The sequence below is a fragment of the Pristis pectinata genome, chromosome 14, assembly GCF_009764475.1.
Source record: "Pristis pectinata isolate sPriPec2 chromosome 14, sPriPec2.1.pri, whole genome shotgun sequence".
In the NCBI taxonomy this organism is placed as follows: Eukaryota; Metazoa; Chordata; class Chondrichthyes; order Rhinopristiformes; family Pristidae; genus Pristis; species Pristis pectinata.
Genome location: NC_067418.1, coordinates 39,054,986 through 39,076,736, shown reverse-complemented (window position 1 = coordinate 39,076,736; position 21,751 = coordinate 39,054,986). Strand labels below are relative to the sequence as shown.

The following is a 21,751-nucleotide window of genomic DNA, read 5'->3' as shown; positions in this document are numbered from 1 at the left end:
CTTCACGCACTCTTAACTCCACCTTCTTGCAATATCTTATCCAGTAAATAACTGGTCCTAATGTGGAAGTTCCAAGGGGAGGACCACCATCTGTGGTTAATCTAAAAGTTAAAGTTAGTATCAGACTTAAAGTAAAAGCATTCAATTATACAAAGACGTGGCAGATCAAAAGACTGGACAGAATATAAAAAAAGTAAAAACTAAAAGATAATAACGGAAGGAAAAATTAGAGTATGAGAAAAAGCAAGCCAGATATTTAAAAGCAAAGAATAAAAGCGTTTAAATATATTTTTAAAAGAGTTAACCAAGTGAGCACGAGTAACATATAAAGTGTGTCTGCCGAATCAATATTGGAAAACAAGGAGATGGCAGATGAATCAAACAGATACTTTGCATCAATCTTCACTATAAAGGACATAAGTAACATCCCAGAAATAACAGTAAATCAGGAATTAGAAGAGAGGAACTCAGGAAAATTATTATCACAAGGGCATTGGTACTGAGCAAATTGTTGGAGCTGCAAATTGGCAAGTCTCCTAGGTCTTAGAACAAGTGGCTCATAAGTAATTTATGCATTGGTTTTAATTTTCTAAAATTCCTTAGATTTGGGGAAGGTTCCATTAGATTGGAAAATAGCAAATGTAACTTATTTAAAAAGGGAGAGAAAGCAGTTATCTTAACATCTGCCACAGGGACAATATTAGAAGCTATTGTTAAAGATGCTATAGAAGGGCACTTGGAAATCAGGTAAAGCCAACATGGTTTTGTGAAAGGAAAATCATGTTTTATCATTTTATTGGCATTCCCTGAAGAAGTGATACATACTGTGGATAAAGGGGAAAACAGAAAATGTACTATATTTTCATTTCCCAAGGCATTTGATAAGGTGCCACAGAATAGATTATTGCCTACGCTACACCAATAGCACTTCCCAACCCTGTAACTTCAACCAGCAAGAATGAGAAAGGGATCAGATGTATGGGAATACCCCCACCTGCAAGTTCCCTTTCAAGTCACACACCATTCTGACTTGGAAATATATTACCAGTCCTTCATCATCGCTAGGTTTAAATCCTGAAACTTCCTACCTAACAGCAGTGTGGGAGTACCTTCAAAAGGACTATAGTGGTTCAAAAAGGCAGCTGAATTTTTAGGGATGGGCATATAACATATTATCTAAGTATTGTCTTATTCCACAAAAAGAAAATAAATGTAACATGAAGTTACATATAATCTTGGTATAAGTAAACCTCAGTGCAACTTGTAACCTATTAGAGAAATGAAACATCTTCAGAAACTAACATGAAGACAGGGCACTTGTCTGAAGTATGGTAAAGCAGCAAATACTAATGCAAGTTTACCCTGGAAACACTCACTGTATTTTGGCAAAAGAGGGTAATGTTTATTTTGCAGTCATGTAAAGAAACAAAAGCGAAATATTTTGAGGGAAACAGGCCCTTCAGCCTAACTTGTGCATGCTGATTAAGGTGCCAACGTGAGCTAGTCCCATTGCCTGGATTTGGTCCATATCCCTCTCAATGTTTCCTACCCATGTCCCTGTCCAAATGTCTTTTAGATGTTACAATTATACCCACCTCTACCACTTCCTCTGGCAGCTCGTTTCATACATCCACCATCCTCTAGGTGAAAAACTTGCTCCTCAGGTCCCCTTTAAAGCTTGCCCCCTTTACCTTTAAACTAGGCCCTCTAGTTTACTCTAGTTTAAGACTTTCCTACTCTGGGAAAAAGACTGTGACCATCCACTGTATCTATGCTTCTCATGATTTTATAAACCTGAGGTCACCCCTCAGCTTCCTTCAGTTCAGGGAAAACAGCCCCACCCTATCCTGTCTTTCCTTATAACTCAAGCCCTCCAGCCCCAACAACATACTTGTGAATCTTTTCTGCACCCTCTATAGCTTAATCACATTCTTCATACAGTACAGCAACCGGCATCGCACACAATACTCCAAGTGTGGTCCCTGTAACAGGTCATCCCAACTCTTGTACTCAATGCCTCATCTGATGAAGTCAAGCATTCCATATGCCTTCTTTACCACCCTGTCTGCCTGTGTTGCCACTTTCAGGCTATTATGTAATTGTACCCTTGGACCTTTCTGTTCTACAACACTTCTCAGGGCCTCGCCATTCACTATGTATGTCCTGCCCTGGTTTAACTTCCCAAAATGCATAAGTTCATACTTGTCCAAGTTAAATTACACCTGTCATTCCTTTGCCCACTTCCCCAAGTTGATCGAGATCCGGTTGAAACCTTAGACAACCTTCTTCACGATCCATTGTACCACCAATTTCGGTGTCATCTGCAAACTTACTTATCATGCCATCTACATTTCATCCAAATCATTTATATACGACAAGTAACAGAGGACCCAGCACCAATCCTTGTGGCACGCCACTGGTCACAGGCCTCCAATCTGAAAAACAACTCTCCACTACCACCCTCTGACTCCTACCACCAAACCAATTTTGTATCTAGTTGGCTAGCTCACCCAGGATCCCATGTGGTCTAACTTCCAGATCAGCCTACCATGCATGACTTTGTCAAAGGCCTTGCTGAAGTCCATGTAGACAACGTCTACCGCCCCGACCTCTTCAATCCTCCTGGTCACCTCTTCAAAAACCTCATTCAAATTCATGAGACACGATTTTTCACACACAAAGCCATGCTGACTATCCCTAATCAGTCCTTGCCTCTCCAAATGCAGATAGATCCTGTCTCTCAGAATTCCCTCGAGTAACTTTTCCACCGCTGATGTGAGGTTTATTGGCCTGTAGTTCTCTGGCTTGTCCTTGCAGCCCTTCTTAAATATAGGCACAACATTAGCCATCCTCCAGTCTTCTAGTTCTTCTCCTGAGGCTAACAAAGATACAAAAATCTCGGAGCCAGGGTCCCAGTAGTCTCCTCCCTTGCTTCCCACAATATCCTAGGATACAATTGTTCAGAACTTGAACCGCATAAATTTTGATACATATTCAAGACCACCAACATCTCCTCATTGATAATGGTGATGAACCAATGGCTAGAAATGGCAACAACAAATCCATAAGTTTTAAGTAACTGGGCACTTCCTACCTGTACATAAATGACCATTGTTGTGGAGGTAGTAGCCGGGCCTACAGGAACACTTAAAGCTGCCGATCACATTCTGACACCTCTGTTGGCATGGGGACCTGTTTCCTGCACATTCATCAATATCTGCAACACAACCACATACTGGGATTAGATTGAAGAGTGATAATTTATGTACTGCTAGTCCTTATGGATCACACTGGATTAATTTTGAATAAACATTCTGATAAACAGAATCATGAAGGAGAACTGGATTACTTGGATATGGCTGGACTTTGGGTGCTAGTGGTTTAACTACCACAATTTAAAAATAAATTCCTTAAGAAAATTGTCTGCACCCTTCATCCTGGTGTTTGAAATATTGCTTACATCTATGAATTGTAAAAAAAAATAAAGACTACATCTGTGATCTTTTTCAGAATGTCCTAAGCTCTTTACAAATGATTTTTGAAAATGTTGTAATATAGTAAACAGGCAGATAAATTTTGTATCTATAAACTGAAAAGGCTAGGAACACTCAGCAAGACAGGCTGCATCTGTGGAAAGAGAAATAGAGTTAACATTTCAGTTTGAAGATCTTATATCAAAACTGAGAAAGTGTGAAAAAAATGTTAATTTTAAATTTGCAGAGAGGGTGAGGGAGGATAGGATAGGATAAAGGAAGTACTTCCGATAGGATGGGGCCAGGGGCGACAGAGCCAACTGGTTAATGAGGATAATTAGAGAGAAAGAAAACAAACAAAGCTACACTTGAAAGCTGTAAAATGCAGGTCAAACTGTTGCTGAAACCTGAAAAAAAAGAGAAAGCTGAAAATACCCAACAGAGTCTGTGAAGAGAGAAAAACCGACTTAATTTACAAAGATAATTTTACAGCAGAACTGGCCAGTTCAATACAAACAGAAAAAGCAAGTTACGTGAAGTTGTTGAATTCAATACCAAGGGCTACAATGTGCCCGGGCAGAGATGAGGTACTGTGCCTCAAGCTTATGCTGGGCACCATTGGAACAGTGTAGGAGGCCACAGATGGCTTAATCATGATGGAATTGAATGGAGAATTAAAGTGACAGACAAATCTTATACTGCAGTGCAATAGAGAGCAGATAATTGGATTTTAGTGCTTTTCCATGAAATAGTGTCACAAGATCTTTTACATCTAGCTGAGAGAATGATGGTGCCCAATTTGATGACTCATCTAAAAGAAGACACCTTCAACAGTGCAGAATCAGCCTATATTTTGTGTTCAAACTTTTGTCCCTACAACCTTCAGACTGAAAGGAAATGAGTGCAAATCACTGAACCACTACAAACATCTTTCAAAAGTATGTGAAAGAGCTCCTTCACATTGAAGAATTTAACAGCCATTTAATTTAAAATATCAGCGATTTAAAATTTCATTTGATACCTTTTATGTCAGAGAAATGCTAACAATTTTTTTTTGTCAGGAACCCAAAATGGGACCTTTAATTACAAGTCAAACTGATGATATAGCAGAGTGCTGGAACTTCCTTTCTGTTCCCAAATTAGGTAGCAACAGTCAAAGTTTCAATTGGAATCCATTCATCAGTGCAGCCCTCAGGTCAGGAAGCAGAATTATGAAACAAAGGGTTGGAGCACAGATGCTGAATTCACCTTCCAAATATTTCACATTACAGAAATAAATCTCAGTAGCGTCTGTGATGAGAGAAGGGAACGAAAAGTGGTAGAAAACATGAACTCAAATTTTCTTAAACTGAGGACTGCATTTTGCATGAAGAATTTATAAATTAGTAACAATTTCCTCTGCCACTAATGTATGAAAACTAGGACCCGAAACAGATGTGGAAGAATTTACCTGATGGTAAATAATTAATCAGGGGAAATGATTCACTCCTACAACCTTTTGTTCTTTCCTGATTGGTCCCTCCCTTTCTTAACCTGGCTATGTGCTATCTTAAGAATTGAATAACTTCTTCCAATTCTGGCAATAAGTCATTGATTGGAAATGTTGATTCTGTTTTTCCCATCCACAGGTGCTGTCTAAGGAGTCAACTGTGTCTAACATATTCTGTTTTTAGCTCAAATTTACAGCATCTCCATCCCACTTCTTTTCTGGAGAATTTTACTTCTAAATTATTCATATGATAGAATCAGTCACAGTGCAGGTGAGCAATCGCTGGGAATTCTGGGGTGTGCATCTGGGTCGAAGACAAAGTGCTATTTCTGATGAAGGGCCATCATTAGCTGCATCATTAGCTCCATTTCTCTCTCCACAGATGCTGCCTGGCCTGCTAAGTATTCCCTGCATTTTTTGCATTTGTCTGTCAGGATCTCTGCCCAAATTGCAAAGTCTTCTAGTCAGATACACAAGATGCTTTTGTTCTGAGAATTCCATCTGAATGTAGAAATTGAATTCAACTGAAGTGCTACACAATTCCCCAATCTTCACAAAGGGAACGTGCTGTCTGTTAATCTTGGCCGAATCAAATTGTCCATACAGGTCTGGCATATTGTGAGCTTAAACTGCTCAACTTGAGGTAGGAAGATGTTTCAGAGATCCCTTTATAGCTTTCATTTCAGCTAACTGTATTCACGACAGCATTGGGTTTTGGTTTAAAGCTTTTTTTTAAGCATAATAATGCAAATGATGGAAATAATGATGAAACAATGATGACAGAATATGTAAAAATACACATCAAGTCAAACAGCACGTGGAGGGAGAAGCAGAGTTAACTTTTGATCAGAATTACCACTGATGACATGATTAACAGGGCCTAGGGCTGAACATCTTCAGCTGCTTCATCAATGACTTCTCCTCCATCATAAGGTCAGAAATGGGGATGTTTGTTGAGGTACACATTGTCCAATTCCATTTGTAATTCAGCATTAATAAAACAAGCCAGCAAGACCAAAACAACTTGCGCTGGTAAGAGGCAAGTAACATTTTTGCACCAAATAATGGGCAATAATCATTTCCAACAACACAACAATCAATGCTCTTCATATTGATATCGAACTTCATTGCCATTGTTGAATTGCCCACCAACAGTTTCCTTGAATACTGCCATTGACCAAAACTGGACAAAACAGCCACTTAAGCACCATGACTGCAACAGCAGACAAGACTCTGAGTGTTCTGTGGCAAGCAACTTCCTTTCCAATCCCCCAAAGTCTGTCCACCATCTTTGCAAGGTTCAAGTCAGGAATATAATGGAACATCCTCCACTCATCTGGAGGAGTGCACTTTGAATAGCAGTCAAAGCTCATCATCATACAGGACAAAGTGTCCCTGATTGATTGGCACCCAATACACGACCTACAACATACACAATATTTTCAGTGCACTGCTGCGGCACTGTGCACCATTTATAATACACCCTCAGCAATTTCTTCTTTTCAAACACATTACCACTACCACCTAAAAGGGCAAAAGCAGCAGGTATGTCAGAATAATACTATATCCAAGTCAGACTGCACTAATTTGACAACATTGCTGGATCAAATTCCTGGAATCCTATACCAAGGAGGACTGTGAATGTAGCTTCATTCAACAGACTGCAATGTTCAAGAACTGGATCACCATCAAAGGCAAGTAGAGGGGGATATTTAATAAAGGTTGGCCATATCAGCCACACCCACACGCCACAAATTAAAAGATATAAAAGTCAGTCAACCTGGACTGTACAAGCACTCAATGTAATGCTAACCTGTGCAAACTGTGGCATCAATGTTGCACCAATGACAGACTAAGAGCAGATTAGAAGCAAATTATCCACACTGCAAAACTCCCTGATGGTATAGAACCAGAACAAATTTACTGAGTATCTGCGAATTGTACCTCAGTATGCAGAAAATAGACCCAGCGTCAGTGGAAACTACACCAGCAGGTAGCAATGAAAGCTTTTTCAGCACAGTCAATGACCAACAGAATCCAGTCCAGTACTGGTCCTGCTGAGACTGACCTCAAGTAACACTTACAGTGATTGCAGTTTTAAAACTGTTGATGCTCTGCCTTAAAAATCAGTTCGCACTGAGTAGTTTCTGGAACTTTTTTTCCCTCTCACTATTGTTCCCGATCCTGTTCAGCTCCACTCCTAGCAAACAGCTAAGTCATATTTTACCACATTCTGTCTGCTTTTTTTTCCCCTCATTGCCAGAGGGTCAGGACACCTTCACCAAAAGCTTCTCTCAAAAGAGCATGCAAGGATTTCATGACTTTTATGAAATGATTTTCCAGCCTTGATTATAAAATCAACATTAATAATTAAGCCTCCCCTCAGGACCTGGCAATATGAGATGGCTTCTAAGGCCAAACTTCATCCACTGCACAGGGCTTTCTGAAAGCAATGGGTGGGAGCTGTTTTTTTTAATTAAATTGCATCAATCTTCCAAACTAAATCCACGTATAGGAGTCCAATTTCTGGATCAGTAAGTCCAAACATTTGAAAACCATCCAAGCAACCAGGAATTATTTAAAATTACATTACACTTGAATTATAGCAGTGAAAAGTGCATATCAGTTGAGGGCAGGACTTTGGTCATGGTAATACATCCCATGCTGGGCCATCTATTGGCATATGGAGCCGCTTTGGTAATTAGACTGTGACATCTGTGGAGTTATATCCCAGCAAGAATCTGTGTCAAGTGGAATGGGGCATGTGGCCACTTCACTCAAATTTATCTTACATTACAGTAGAGCTGTAGCTTCACAGCACCGGGTTCAATCCTGACCTTGGGTGTTCTCTGTGTTTACTTTGCACACTCCTCCTGTGACTGCATGAGTTTCTTCCAAGTGCTCCAGATTCCTCCCACATCACAGAAATGTGCAGGTTGGTAGGTTAATTAATTAGCCACTGTAAATTGCCTTGTGTGTAGGTGAGTGGCAGAATCTGGAAAGAATTGATGGAAATGCACAAAGAATTTAAAAAAAGGGTTAATGTCAGATTAGTGCAAATGGGTGGTTGTTGGTTAGCGTGGACGTGGTGGGCAGAAGGGTCCATTTCTGTGCTGAATGACACTATAAGTTTTCATTGATGGTTTCAGCTATGAATGATTCTGATTTCATTTCCACTACTGGGAACATGACTTAGTGTATAATGCATGCTTCCACTGCACCCTACATGGGAATTAAATAATGTTAGAACACCTCGTCTTGAACATTACCCCTCTTCTGTCATTGGTCAGTTGGAGTGATGGAAATCCTAATGCAAGGATAGTATACTAGGAATATAGACTCCAACTTTCCAAACTTTCTGTCAAGGGGGTTACCAGTGGAATGTATCTGAAAAGTCATCTCACCAGAGTCATCTCCCAGATTCTGGATTGAAAGAATACAAGGCATTTAAGAGACATTTCCTAATTTTCAAAAAACATGTATTTCATTGAGAAATAATGACCCTGCAGATGATTCATCCATCGCTGGCTAAGGATGTTAACATAGTATCAAATTCAAAGAGAAGGTAGATGCTACAGATGCTGGTATCTGGAGCAACAAAATCTGCTGGCGAAGCTCAGCAGGTCAAGCAGCATCTGTGGGTTGAAAGGAATTGTCAATGTTTTGGGTCAGAACCTTGTATCAAATTTTGGAATATAATTTTGGAAGAGAAATGGTGAGCCAGATTCAGAATGTATTATAACAAATAAAGCATGACTTAAAACAAAGAGCAGGATGGCAAGATATATGTAAACAAACATAAGAGCTTCTATAAGTTTGCAAAAAGGAAGCAAGTAGTAAAAGTAAATATTTGTCCCTTAGAGACAGATATTAGGGAATTAATAATGGGAAATAAGGAAATGATAGCACATAATTAGAAAGCAAATTGAATGTTGGCCATTGCAGAGGTGATGGAACAAAAATGTCAGCAAGTCTAGTTACTGGACATGGCACTGGCGAAACCACACCTGGAGTACTCTGTGTAGTTTTGGTCTCCTTATTTAAGTACAAATATATTCACATTGGTTTTACTCTGTATCTAGTATCTGCTGTATGTAATTAGAAGGGCTTGTGGTGACAACATTGTGCTTTTCTTAGTACATAATGTATGATGAATTGTGCAAATCCCCTTTTGATATACGTATTTATCCCTGACAGGTCCCTTGTAATCTCACACCTCCCATCATTATACTCAGCACAGAATCTACTTTTGTGAACTCAGGTTCAAAATGGCATAGGCATCCATGATCTGCCGTGCTTTGACATTAGCAATATTTCATCTTACTTGACACCACAAACGTGTAGTCTCATAATATTTGTTATACTTAATCCAGGGTATATCATGGGACAACATGGAAGAAACAAGACTGTAATTGATCATTATTGCACTTGACTCACTCAGTCAGATCTTTGTCCCACAAATCAAGAGTTACTAATGCAATTCCACACAAAAAAAGCATTCTGAAACATTAGTCTTCGTGCATAATCATACTCACTCCAGTTGAAAGATCTTCCTACTATGATACTACTGCTCTTTTCACATGCACTATACAATGCACGCTACTATTCCAAGATAGGTACCGTGTAATGTACAGTGAAAGAGTTAAAGCAATGGTCTAAGAACAGGTAGCAGCTGAAGCTATCTATAAATTGGATTTTGACACTGGCCAGTAGCCAGCTGGCAATTGGCCACATCTTTTCACACAGAGCCTGCTGGGGAATGCATTTGGCAAGCTGACAGTTCTCTGTCACAACTCATCTATTAGATAAATCTATCTGCAGGCAGCATCAGTCCCACAGCTACTGTTTCAAAGAGACCTGACAGCACGTGACAGCAATAAAGAGCTTTCCACAACCTGGCCTAAACTAACAAATCAGACATGATTACCCCAGCAGTCTAACATTTGACCAACTTAAAAGTTGGACAGGAATAAAGCAATTAGTTTGATTGATCAAAAGGGATAACTAATATAAAGACAGGGGCAGGGTACATGCTATACAATATTACGTATGCATTTCATGCAATCTCTATTGGCCTGAATATCCATAAATGGGAGATCAACGAGACCTCCAGAAAAATAACTTCTTTTGCTGTTCCCACAGCCATGATAACAAACAAGGAAAACCTCTGCTGCAACTCATGACCTGTTATAATGTTGGTTTGATGTAACTTCTCCAGTTCTAGATTAATGAATATTTGTGGAAAACCACCTCTTGACTCCCAATGTATACACACGTTCCTCCTCCCAAATTTTTTAATCACTTCTACCCCTGAAAATGCCAATTGTTTCATAGATGCCAGCAGCCTTCCAATATCTTAACAAGTGGTCAGTTTCAACATAAAAGGCTGAACAAGTGCTGAATGGTTACTTGACTGAACAGGGGCACATAATTGAGCCTAATCTTGTTCTCTCCTGGGGAAGATGATTTACAATGATTATGGAGAGCAGAGAATTTGCTGGTCTTCTGACAGCTTGTCCAGATGGTGAGCACAATTGTTCTGCAACAAGAAAATTTCCATGGAAAAATTTAGTTCCTGTCACTTGACCCCAAAATTGCAAATCTGCAAACAGCTGCAATAATGAGCATCTCACACTAAACAAGCAAGTGAATTGAACTCTGTTGGAAAAGGTGAGTAAATTTACAAATGCAGCAAATTAGTAAATGCTGTGGTTTACATTTAGGTCACATGGCTTATTTTGGCCAGAAGATTATGCTTCACAAATAAGACTCTTCAATGTTTGTATTAGGACAAGGTAGAGAAAGTGGCTGCAGATAAATGTGCAATATGAATATTCTGTGGAAAGAGGTTTCATGATAAATGGTACAATCTGAAAAACAACACCCAAGTCAATTTGGCCATTGCAATAACATCCTAAACAGCCCAAGACTGAAAGCTCTGGAAGTAGTGCCAGTTATGAATAAAATCATGGCTTTTCAAGGAAATGAATGTCAAATGTAAACTCCATTTGTGCATAGTTCAGTGGAACTGTTACTAGTGCCAATATTACTGGAACTAACTTGCGAGTCCCTATCTGTGTAAATAAAATTGCTTATGGATGTAAGAATGGTTCGTAACTCAGCAAAGCCTAGGCCAGAATACAAATGCTTCCATGCTTCTAAGCAGTAAGATATAACAAAATTTGAAATTAAATATACTTCCCAATATCTCAGTCTAACACTTGTAATCTGTTTTCCCTATGTCCCCGTTTCCCTGCCTACTTCTGCACCTCAAATTACTAGTCTCTTGGACCCCTTCAGTCTCTGGCTACTGATCCTGTCGATATCAGGGGCAGGAAGCCCCATGTAATTTATAACTATAATGTGCACACCATCACTGTACCCATCATTCTTTCAATGGAAAATGATCCCACCCCATGATACTGCATTCCATCTGATCTTAGAAGCTTTGACAAGTCAGATAAAGGCTTTCATTCGGTTTCCAAATCATGTCAAACCTGAAGTGCTGAAGTAAAATACAGTTCAATTTTATAGGCTCTCTTATTGAATGGAAAAAGAATCTGCTAAACCAAGAAGGGAAAGATTCTGTGAGTCAGTGCGAGTCCTTTGAGTGATGATGTAGAAAGAAATCTTGCACCATAGTATGAGCTGATGACAACCTTCCACCAACCATCACCCCCTCCTATCCCATTAAGTACAATCAGCAAAGATTTCCATCCAGGAAAGTATGCTTATAGAAAAATGGGGAAAACAATCAAGGAACAATAACTCCTGCAATGAGGCTTTTATTTCAATATTTAGAAAACATCTGGCTTGATGAGGTTTGGTGTACGAATCAGTATTATGAGACAGAGCACATATTCCTGATGCTAAAAAGGACAAAAGCATGGATAATACTAGTAACTGTTATGATGAGAGCTTCTTGTGTCAATCATAATACCTTTGTGGCATGAAACTGGATCTCAGTGGCACAAGAGAAGGATTTACAGGCATTGCCCAATGTCATGTCCTAACTGAAATTTATTGTCCTTCATGCATCTGGGATTTTTTGACTGGCAGGCAGTAAGGGGAAAAATCTTTCTTTTTCACAGAACAGGTCATTAATGTTTAGTGCCTCTGCTTTAAGCAGGTTATTACCAAAAGAAAATGATTCCCTTAAAATGTTTCTGCAGCTGTGAAAATCATGCATGGATACATGCAAGAAACTTGCATTCTCTTTTGGACACCAGGTCTTTTGAGCAATAGGAATGGGCAACGAAGGTTTCAAAATCAGTCATCCAGATACTGTAATTTCTCCCTTGTTCTCTCCCAAAGAAAGCTCATATTTCTAAATTAGTTCTTCAAAATCATACCTTCATTCTGAAGAATTGGGAATATTCTTGGAAACACTACAAAGGACAAGCATTTTTTCTTGGTCATGGAGACTTAGGCCCAGGACGTATTGTGAGTTTGAGAGTTAGTGTGGGACGGAACTTGCCCACATGATCACACCACTGTCCCACTCATATTTTTCCAGATTTTTCTCTCAAGTATATGTACAGCAGGGGTCTAAGCAGTTAAATTGCTGTTCATTGACAGGCATCCTGTAGTCAATAGGGAAATTAGATTGTGAAATAGTTTGGCATTTCAAGCGTAGACAAGGTGCAAAGAATAACTGAAGAGGAATTGACTCATTGGTGGGTAAGACACAAAGCTTCCTGGTACATCCATGGATATTCCACTTGCTGAAATGAGTGCTGCAAGGAATCGAATTCTGTGGACAGAAAACAGGATGCTACAAGTATGAAAAGTCACAGTAGAGATTCTCCTTTCAAACTCTAGTATCCATGAACTAGCAATCTGCAGAAAAACATTTAATAATTTTGAGTTTTGTAGCTTCCTTGCTGTTATCATCGGTAGAATCTCAGAAAAACTGCATATACATCAAGTGAACTCCTGCTACATCTACAATATTGATGCAATGTTGAGAGTCTGTTCCTGGTACATTCTGACTATCTGCAATCAGTAACCATCACATTGATCACTGACATTTATCTAGAATAAATCTTTACATTTAATAATTCATTTTTCATGATTGTACATTTTTACAAGGCAGATTTGGAATGAACTTATAATCATGGAAAGATAAGGCAACATTTGAAATCACAAATACAGAGCAAACATACGGATGGTGGGAAGAATATCCTTCAAAAATAGCCTGGTGCCATATTTTATGTCCTTTCCATGTGTAAGACATATGAGTAACTGTCCATGAGCCAAAAACTCTTCCAACTTGCTAACTGCTGCTAATTGTGGAACAATTTGCATTTATTTTGCATGCTTAATGTTACAAAGCATCCCCAAGTACCCATGAGAAGAATAAGCAATAAAAACTTGGCACTAAGCCACACAGAGACCATGTAAGGAAATATTTGGCCAGATCACTCTTGACCTTTTATTTTAAAATGCAATTGATCATAGATCATTGACCTGAAACATTAATTCTGATTCTCTCTCCACAAATACTGCCTGACCTGCTAAAGTAGTTCCAGCATTTACTACTTTTGTTTCATGTTTCTAGCACCTGCAGCTATTTTCTTTTCAAGTGTATCCAGCCCCCTTAGCTCAGCAAGATTAGGAAGAATGAGATCTCATTGAAACTTATGAATTTCTCACAGGGCTCAACAAGGTGGATGCAAAAAGGATGTTATTCCCAACTGTGGAATCCAGAAGACAATCTCTCCATTGCCAGGATCATCCTGATCAACCTTTCCGAATTCCCTCCAATTGAAATAACTGCAGTTTGAAATACTTTCCTTGTTGTTCCAAGTATGTTTCTTATTCTAAATTTTGGAAATGCAATTTCAGGTGCATTTATATATTACATTTCCATTTGCCATTCCTATCATGCTAATTATGTCAATTTGTATTAAGTAATGAGAGATTCGGAGCTATAAGGACATCCATGCCAAGAGCTGTTGAGACAAACATTATTTTCATTAAAGATCTCTTACACTGTCTGAATGAAGAGTCATGGCTGAAATTCAAACCCAGTTGCCAAAGATGAACGGTCAGTATCTAATACATCACGTGTCATTTAGTCATGTAGAAAAGCATCTCAGCATCAGGATAGCTGTGTAAACCACAACCATACCAATGAATATTGCCTTAGCTCCATTATCAAACATTTCATACTTCCAAGCAGTGCATGCCAGATTAATGTTGACAAAGAGAGAGAATAATTAGCTTTTTCCATATCTGAAGAAGTGGCTTCATTTGCTTTGTAAATGATTGGTGGAAATAGTCCCACTTCCTAAAACAAAAACAGAAATGCTGGAAGAATTCAGCTAGTCATGCAGCATCTGTGGAAAGAGAAACCAGTCAATGCTTCAGGTCAGTGATCCCTTCTCAGACTCTCTCAGGTTGAGTTCTTCCAGGATTCTTGTTCTTGTTTCAGAGTCCAGCATCTGCAGTTTTACTTCAAATCCCACATCCTGATTGCTTGTTTTGTCAATGCCAATAAACAGCTGGGAACACACTCAGATCCTGCTTACACCCAGGGGCAGACTACATGGGATTCAAATACACAAATTTTACAAATATAAAAAAATCCCTCAGGGAAAGGAAATAAATATAAATGATGGAATTGAAACGCAGGTCATCTGGGCTCTCCACATAGAAACTCGATCTCTCTTTCGCTTTACAACATTGACCAACATGCATATCTTTCAGGCATTTATGGGTTATCGCAGGGAGATGAACACCACTTGCAAAAGTCAAAACATTTGGAGAAATGTCTGTTGCTTGATCTTACAGCGGATTTCAGCTGTGCTTGCACATGAAGGTCCACACCTGCATATACAAATGTTCTGTGCACAGCAAAGCATGTGTATATTGCACATGTGCGCACATGCATTTGTATGTGAATTTATGCAATATGTGAGAATCTTTATCATTGTCATGTGTAGACAGAGGATTTCTGATCTACAAAGGGAATCCTGATTGTTGGGATATGTCTGAGCAAGACAAGATTCATGCATATCATTTTCCAATCTTTCATCACTGTGTATGATAGAACCACAACATTACCAAGTAGGAGAGAAAACCAGAAGATTTGCACCCCCTTTTTGTTGCCTTTCAACCCTCACACTTCCCCTCCTTTCAAACTTCACCCCAAATCTCTTCTGGAACAAGACTCCTTTGATGTACACAAATCTGAGACAATCAGAATAATGTTTAAAAAATTAACAAAAGTAATGATGTACTCATTTTTTTCCCTCACCCACACAGCTGTGCTTGTCAGGGGAGAGCTGCATTCCTGCTCCGCAGTCACACACAAATCCGCCTTCCTTATTCACACACTGCCCTTTGCAAGAGGCTGTAGAACACTCATTGATATCTGAAAGAGACAAAGATTGACAACATGCAGAATGATGGGTGGATCAACATGATCAAAGATTAAATAACTCAGAGCAGATACTTGGATGGTATTTTGGCACTCTCCTGGTTTGTATAGTTCACTACTATATTAACGGGGAAGAAAATGGTTGAGACAATGGAACAAACACTTTTACAAAGAATGTACAAAAAATCAACCTTCTACCTTTGCAACTAATTCCAATGCTGGTTTCGATCACGGTGAAGCCAACAGGACACACACGGGAGATCTCCTCACAGCCACCGTGGTTGCAGCTCATGTCACAACCGTATTCCCCACACCAAGCAGAAAGCCCTAAGTTAAGAAGAACAAACATTCTTATAGTGTCTTTCACAGCCTTAGGACATGCCAATGTACATTAGTGACATAGACAGGCAGTGGCATATGGCAAAGTCCCTTAAGCAATAATGAGATATGAGTTGGTGACACTGATTGAAAGTAAAACATAAGGCACAAAAACAAAATGGGAGGGAGATGGTCAGTGGGAAACAATGCACAATAAATAATTGTTCACAAAATCAAGTAACTACCTACTATAATATGACCAATCACAGTGATTTGGTGATAACAAGGGGGAGGGGCTTGGTGGTGGTTCATTTCAATTTGCCCTTGGGAAGGCTGATGATGAACAACCAAATGTTAATGGTATGTGTCTTAGCAATGGTAATGGCATTGAATATCAAGAGGGAATTATTAATTGATTGGCACTTGCAAGGCACAAATATTACTTGCCACTTCTCAGCCCAAGCCTGAATGTTGGCCAGGTCTTGCTCCATGCAGGCTGTGAAGAGAATTGAGCACAGCATAATAATTAGCAGGTGTCTTCACATCTAGCCTTTTGATGAAAGGCCTTTACTAATGAAGCAATGACTGGTACAATGCCCCATCTAATAAAGCAATGTCATCAGCTGAAGGTATTTCATCATCAGAGTCATATGTCTTTCCAGTGGCAGGCACATTTGAATGCTGACAAGTTGGTACGGTCTTGCATCATACTGGGGCCACTTTTAAGCAGACGATAATGTGTTGCTACGTAGTTTGCCCTTAGCCACAGCTGCACGTTTTGGATCTGCTGGAATATCCCTATTCCATTAAAATAAATGGTGTCAACGAAGCACAACCACTTTTCGTAATGGTATGAATCAACTCAGTGAAGTGCTTTTCTGTCAATTCCCAATGACCAAGTTTTACTATAGCGCAATGATGCCACATTCATCCAAATACTGACAATGACAACAGCAGCCACCTTCACCGCACCAGTGAATTCAGCTCCTTTATCCAGGTTTAGACCAATGGCTGTGATGAGATCAGTGACTGCTCAGTGATTGTTAAGCATTATTTGACAACAGCATAAAAAGGTTCCATTAATTAGGTGATGATTGACATGGCTGAAATTTACAAGACTAAATTTGTCCTACTTCTCTCCAGCAGAAAATACTTGGACAATTTTCTACATTGTTGGATTTATGCCATTGTTGTAGCTTTACTGGAACACATGCCTTCAGCACTGCAGCGAAAATTTTTGATGTGTCCCATGCAGTGAAATGCTTCCTGATATAACATGGTTAACTTAATTGGCTGTGATGACGGTGGCAACCTCAGGATGAGGTTGAAACGGAAACATATCATACCTTCAGCAGCTCTTCATCAATATGTTGCTAACATTTGAACTTCATCTTTTCAAGTCAACAGTTGAGCTTTGATATGTTTGAGGATAGAGATGATCTTGCTTAATTGCCCACCATTCTTTCACAACATGTTCAAAGGTATCCTCAATGTGGACTTATTTTCCCAACAGTGACCATAAGGTGGTCACTTACACTAAAATTATTGCCTGAGAGCAGTAGGTCAGATATACTGTTACAGCCCACTCTTTGCATACACCCAGAGTACATGATGCACCCTTGCCCAGTGCTTCTTCTAAGAAAATCATTAATTAATGAGGGGGATAGTAGCCAGTAATCAGGTTTCCCTGCTTGTGCTTGACATGACCACATGGGATATAATGGATTCAGCAGTCATTGTTGAGTGCTAGCAACAAGTTGAGGCTTGACTAACTCTCCAATCTTGCCACAAATCTCTAGATTTTAGGGTGAAAGACTTCTCAGGGTCAGCTGGGATATGTGCAGTTTTGTCACTTCTGAATCTGCTCTGTGAAATTGCCCGGTGGTCCATCCAATTTTATTCTGGTTATATGTTCACAACAATTTGCCCCTTTTCAAAAAGTTAAGAGTCCCCATATTGATATGGATCTGGAGTCACATACAGGCAAGACCAAAGTTGGACAGCAAGTTTTTGTCCATTAGGGACATTAATGAACCAGTTGTGGTTTTTATGGTGAACTTAAGGCAGCTTTGCATATCTTGCTGATACTGTATTTTTATTCCAGATTTATTTAACTAACAATTCAAATTCACAAACAGTCATGGTGAGACTTGAAGTCAGATCTTTGGATTACTAATGCAAGCCTCAGGATTGCTAGCCCAATAATATAAGCACTCTGCTACCACATTTACCTCAGATAAAATACATAGGAGAACTATTAACTCCCACATCAACAAACTGAAATGCCATTCCTCCTTCAGTCTCAGCTTCCATCAGATAGACACTTGTGCAACTCAGGAATCCTAACAAGGCCCCTGGGGCCAAGAATTAAGCACTTGAGGAAGAGATTAATAAAACTGGTCAGTCATTTTAAAGGAAGAAGAAATACTGACTGGAGAGGACAAATATAATGGTAATTTATTAAAACAGAGCACATAGATAACAGTTAAAACTATACCTATATCTGTAATAACTGAACGTAATGGGGTAGCTGAAGCAGGGAGAAGAATGCTAAAAGAAACTGGTTTAAAATCGAATGGATTTGTTCAACGAGCTAGTCAGCCATTTGGGTGAAAGGAATTCACAAGATTCAGTTTTCAGCAAAACTCTTAGCATGCAGGTTCATGGGATGCAGAAAGTAAACATGCTGGCACAGTAAGCAATTAAGGCAGTAAATGGAATGTTGGCCATTACTGCAAGTAGGTTGGAGCACAGGGCTTCAGTGAAAATATATCTGAAGTATGTGTAGTTTTGGTCTCTGCACCTAAGCAAGAGTCTACTTGTCTTAGAAATAATGCAGTTAAGCTTCACTGGAAAGGTTTCTGGCATAAAAAAGGTATTTCTATGAGGAGAAATTTAGTAGGATTGGCCTGCCGCACTGGAGTTTAGAAGGACATGATAGCACTGAGATACACAATATGCTAAGAGTTTTGACAAAATAGCCAAAGGCCATTTCCTCCAGCCAGAGCAGCTGTAACTAGGGGACATAGTGTACTACACTTGGAATTCAGTACCTCAGTGGGCTGGGAATGCTTAGTCATTGGGTATATTTAAGGCTGGATCAATAGATCCCTGGACACCACAGCACAGAGGACAGGATGAATAACTGTTCAAGCAGACTTGAAATCATGATTGTGTGGTAAAGCAGGCTTCAGAAGTCTAAAAGCCTACTCCTCCTCCTATTTTACACATTGTTCCTCTCTTATCCAGGAGATGAATCAAGGACAGAAAGTGCAGAATGAGGAGGAAGGGGAAGAGGAGTTCCGAAGTATACTTTAAAATTGGTTTAGTTAAAAGAAAGAACAGAGCATTTTTGTAAGGATCTGAATCAGAAAAGGAGTGGCAGATGGAGTGCTTCTGTTCAACACGAGAATTGTCACTTTTTACATTAGAAATATATAATTTGGAAGTGCACAAAAAGCAAACCTAACTATTCATGTTAACAAATGGCAAATAACCAAGAACAGGTGAACCAAATACTGAAGGGAAACAAAGGAAAAGTTAGAAACTGCTCAGGCTGAAAATGTTTAAATAAAAGCTCAAAAAAGCTGGAAATACTCTCCAGATATGGCAGCACCAGTGGAAAAGAAGGTCAACATTTTGAGCATTAAATTCTTTCTCGATCTGGAAAGGGTGTTTTTAGGGCCTGAAACATCAACTGCTTTTCCAGACACTGCTTGCATTGGTGAAAGTTTTCAGTTTCTCCTGCTTTTATTTTCAAATTTTCACTTGGAGCAACAGCTTCTTCTCGCGAAGAGAAGGATTTGTATTACTGAGTGAATGGGGCCACACCATGTACTTCGGCAAAGTTAAAAGACTGTGAAAGAAAATGTACGACAACCTACTACACGAGACATACAAACAGCAATTAAAATCTGGAGAATTCAAAAGCTGTTGAAGTTTGTGCTCTTTTATGTCTACAAGAAAGGAAAATTGCTTTTCTGTTGAAATATTGAACATGGTGAAGGATAAAGTGGAACTGTGGACAAGGACGGCTTTTTATTGGAGGAAAAAAAACTGGAAATCCAGAAGAAAAACACAAAATGCTACACTCAGCAGGTCAAGCAGCATAAAAAGTTTTAAATTGCCTAGAAAGAGGAAGGAGAAAAATGATCCAAAAGGAAATTACGTGATAGGGTGGAGGATAGGAGTGATTTAATAACAAAGTGATGTTGGAGTCAGGTGAAAGAGGATGCTGAAGGTTGCTGAAAACCAAAACTATGTTTGGTGAATATGTACACAGAAAATGAATAAAATCTTAAATGACATGAACATAACTCTGAATGCTGATAATGCAAAATACAAAGAGTTACTATCTGAAATTGCTGAGTTCCAACTTAAACTCCTTAACTAAGATTTTAGCAAGCCTCCAAATATCATTTGCTTTAACTCATCTTTCACTTGTGATTACATCTCTATGATGCACTTTTATTTGTTAAAGGCACATTCCAATTGTCAACAAGCTGTTACTCACCAGTTAAGCTGAAATATTTTGAAGTAATACAGGTGCGCCCATTAGCTAAGAGTTGGTATCCCTGATAACAAAGGCACCTGTAGCTGCCAATGTTGTTCTTGCAGATTTGCTGACAAAGGTTTTGTCCTCCATATCGGGAACATTCATCAACATCTACACAAGAAAGGAAGGCATTTATTATGAGTCACAGCCATGCATATTTCAATTTGGCTATTGCAAAATCAAAGCTTGTGCTTAGATCCAAACACCAAAGACTTTTTGTATTAAAAATGTAGACTGATTTTTTTTAATTGGACAAAGTATCACCACCCTCAAAATGTTGGCTCGTATAATAAAAACCTTTCAAATTATTTTCTCAGTTGGGTAGTGCAGAACAGAACTATAAGTTACAAAGGTTTACATTGCCCACTGGTCCTAGGAAAGTGACAGAGAAGGAAAAACATGAACATTTACTCTCCTTTCCTGCAGGTAAGGTTAAGCAATGCAATGAGTAGTTCTTTGGTTGGGAGCAAAATGCAGTCGTTGATCAAATTATTTGTGACAATCACGATGCAATGCACATATTGCTGAAAATCGCTGGTCCCCACTGACAGAATTTCAAATTATGTCATCCTTATCTCCTGTCAGAAGAGTAGCAGAAAGGTGATTCTATTTCAATGATGACTCTCGCTACTAAATATGTTTACTGGAATTTTTCATCAATGTGGCAGGTTGTGACATGAAAAATCATAGGAGGAGAGTTTTACACTTTGCCTCCTGTCCTTAATGTATCGACATTGTTCTTTTGACCTTTGCATTGGTTACACAGATTCAAGGTGCACGACTGCCATTGATAACAAGATGATGTCGGCTTTTGAATATCTACAGTACTGTCTATAACGTTTACTGCTATTTCTAACAGGTGTAGAGATGAAGCTGCCATGTTTTGAATAGAAGTTCGAGCATATACTTCATCAACTGGATACTTAACAACATTACATGCACTACGGATGCAACAAATTGCAAAGTATTTTAGCCTGCTATAACACATTCTCTGTGAAAAATGACATTTGCATCTGAGCCTGAAAGTCAAAACTGCTTCATTCTTTACAACAGTTTTCTCACTAAGAGTGTGCTTAAACAGCATTTTCTGATCTTACAATGTTAAGGGTACATTTGTAGTATGTATTTCACATTGGCTTATTACTGTACTGTCCTTTGGGAGTCTTACTTGGCAGGAAGGTAAATCAGAAATTTGTATATGCACTCTGAATTATTTTTGAACCAGTTATTTGCAAAATAATTTGCAAATAACACCATAATTTCTGGTAAGGGTAATTGCCAGGTTATGGTGCAAGGCAGAAAAATGAAGTTGGTAAGTTATATATTTGTTAAAAGAGATTTTATTACAAACAGATTCTTCCCATGTAAAGTGTAATTCACATTGTTTTACTCTGCTTCTTCTGTTTTCAGGTTGTGCTTTAATTCTCTGTGGAATCAATTTAAATTGGCTAATGATATAATGGCAAAGATTAAAGGCAGCACCTTTTGTTATCCCAGTTCATTGAGCCTTGGATTTTAGTGCAAATTTAGAC

General features: G+C 39.0%; 1 protein-coding gene across 1 annotated transcript in view; it reads right to left on the bottom strand.

Annotated features, from left to right (window-relative positions):
- The window catches only part of LOC127577995 (von Willebrand factor C and EGF domain-containing protein-like), a 189,590-nt gene that overhangs the window by 98,727 nt on the left and 69,112 nt on the right, over window positions 1-21,751 (bottom strand). The window contains exons 5-7 of the mRNA XM_052029702.1: window positions 15,545-15,673; window positions 15,224-15,340; window positions 3,095-3,217 (exon numbers count right to left, since the gene is read on the bottom strand). Coding sequence (XP_051885662.1) covers window positions 3,095-3,217; window positions 15,224-15,340; window positions 15,545-15,673 — 369 coding nt within the window. The remainder of the gene's footprint in view (window positions 1-3,094; window positions 3,218-15,223; window positions 15,341-15,544; window positions 15,674-21,751) is intronic.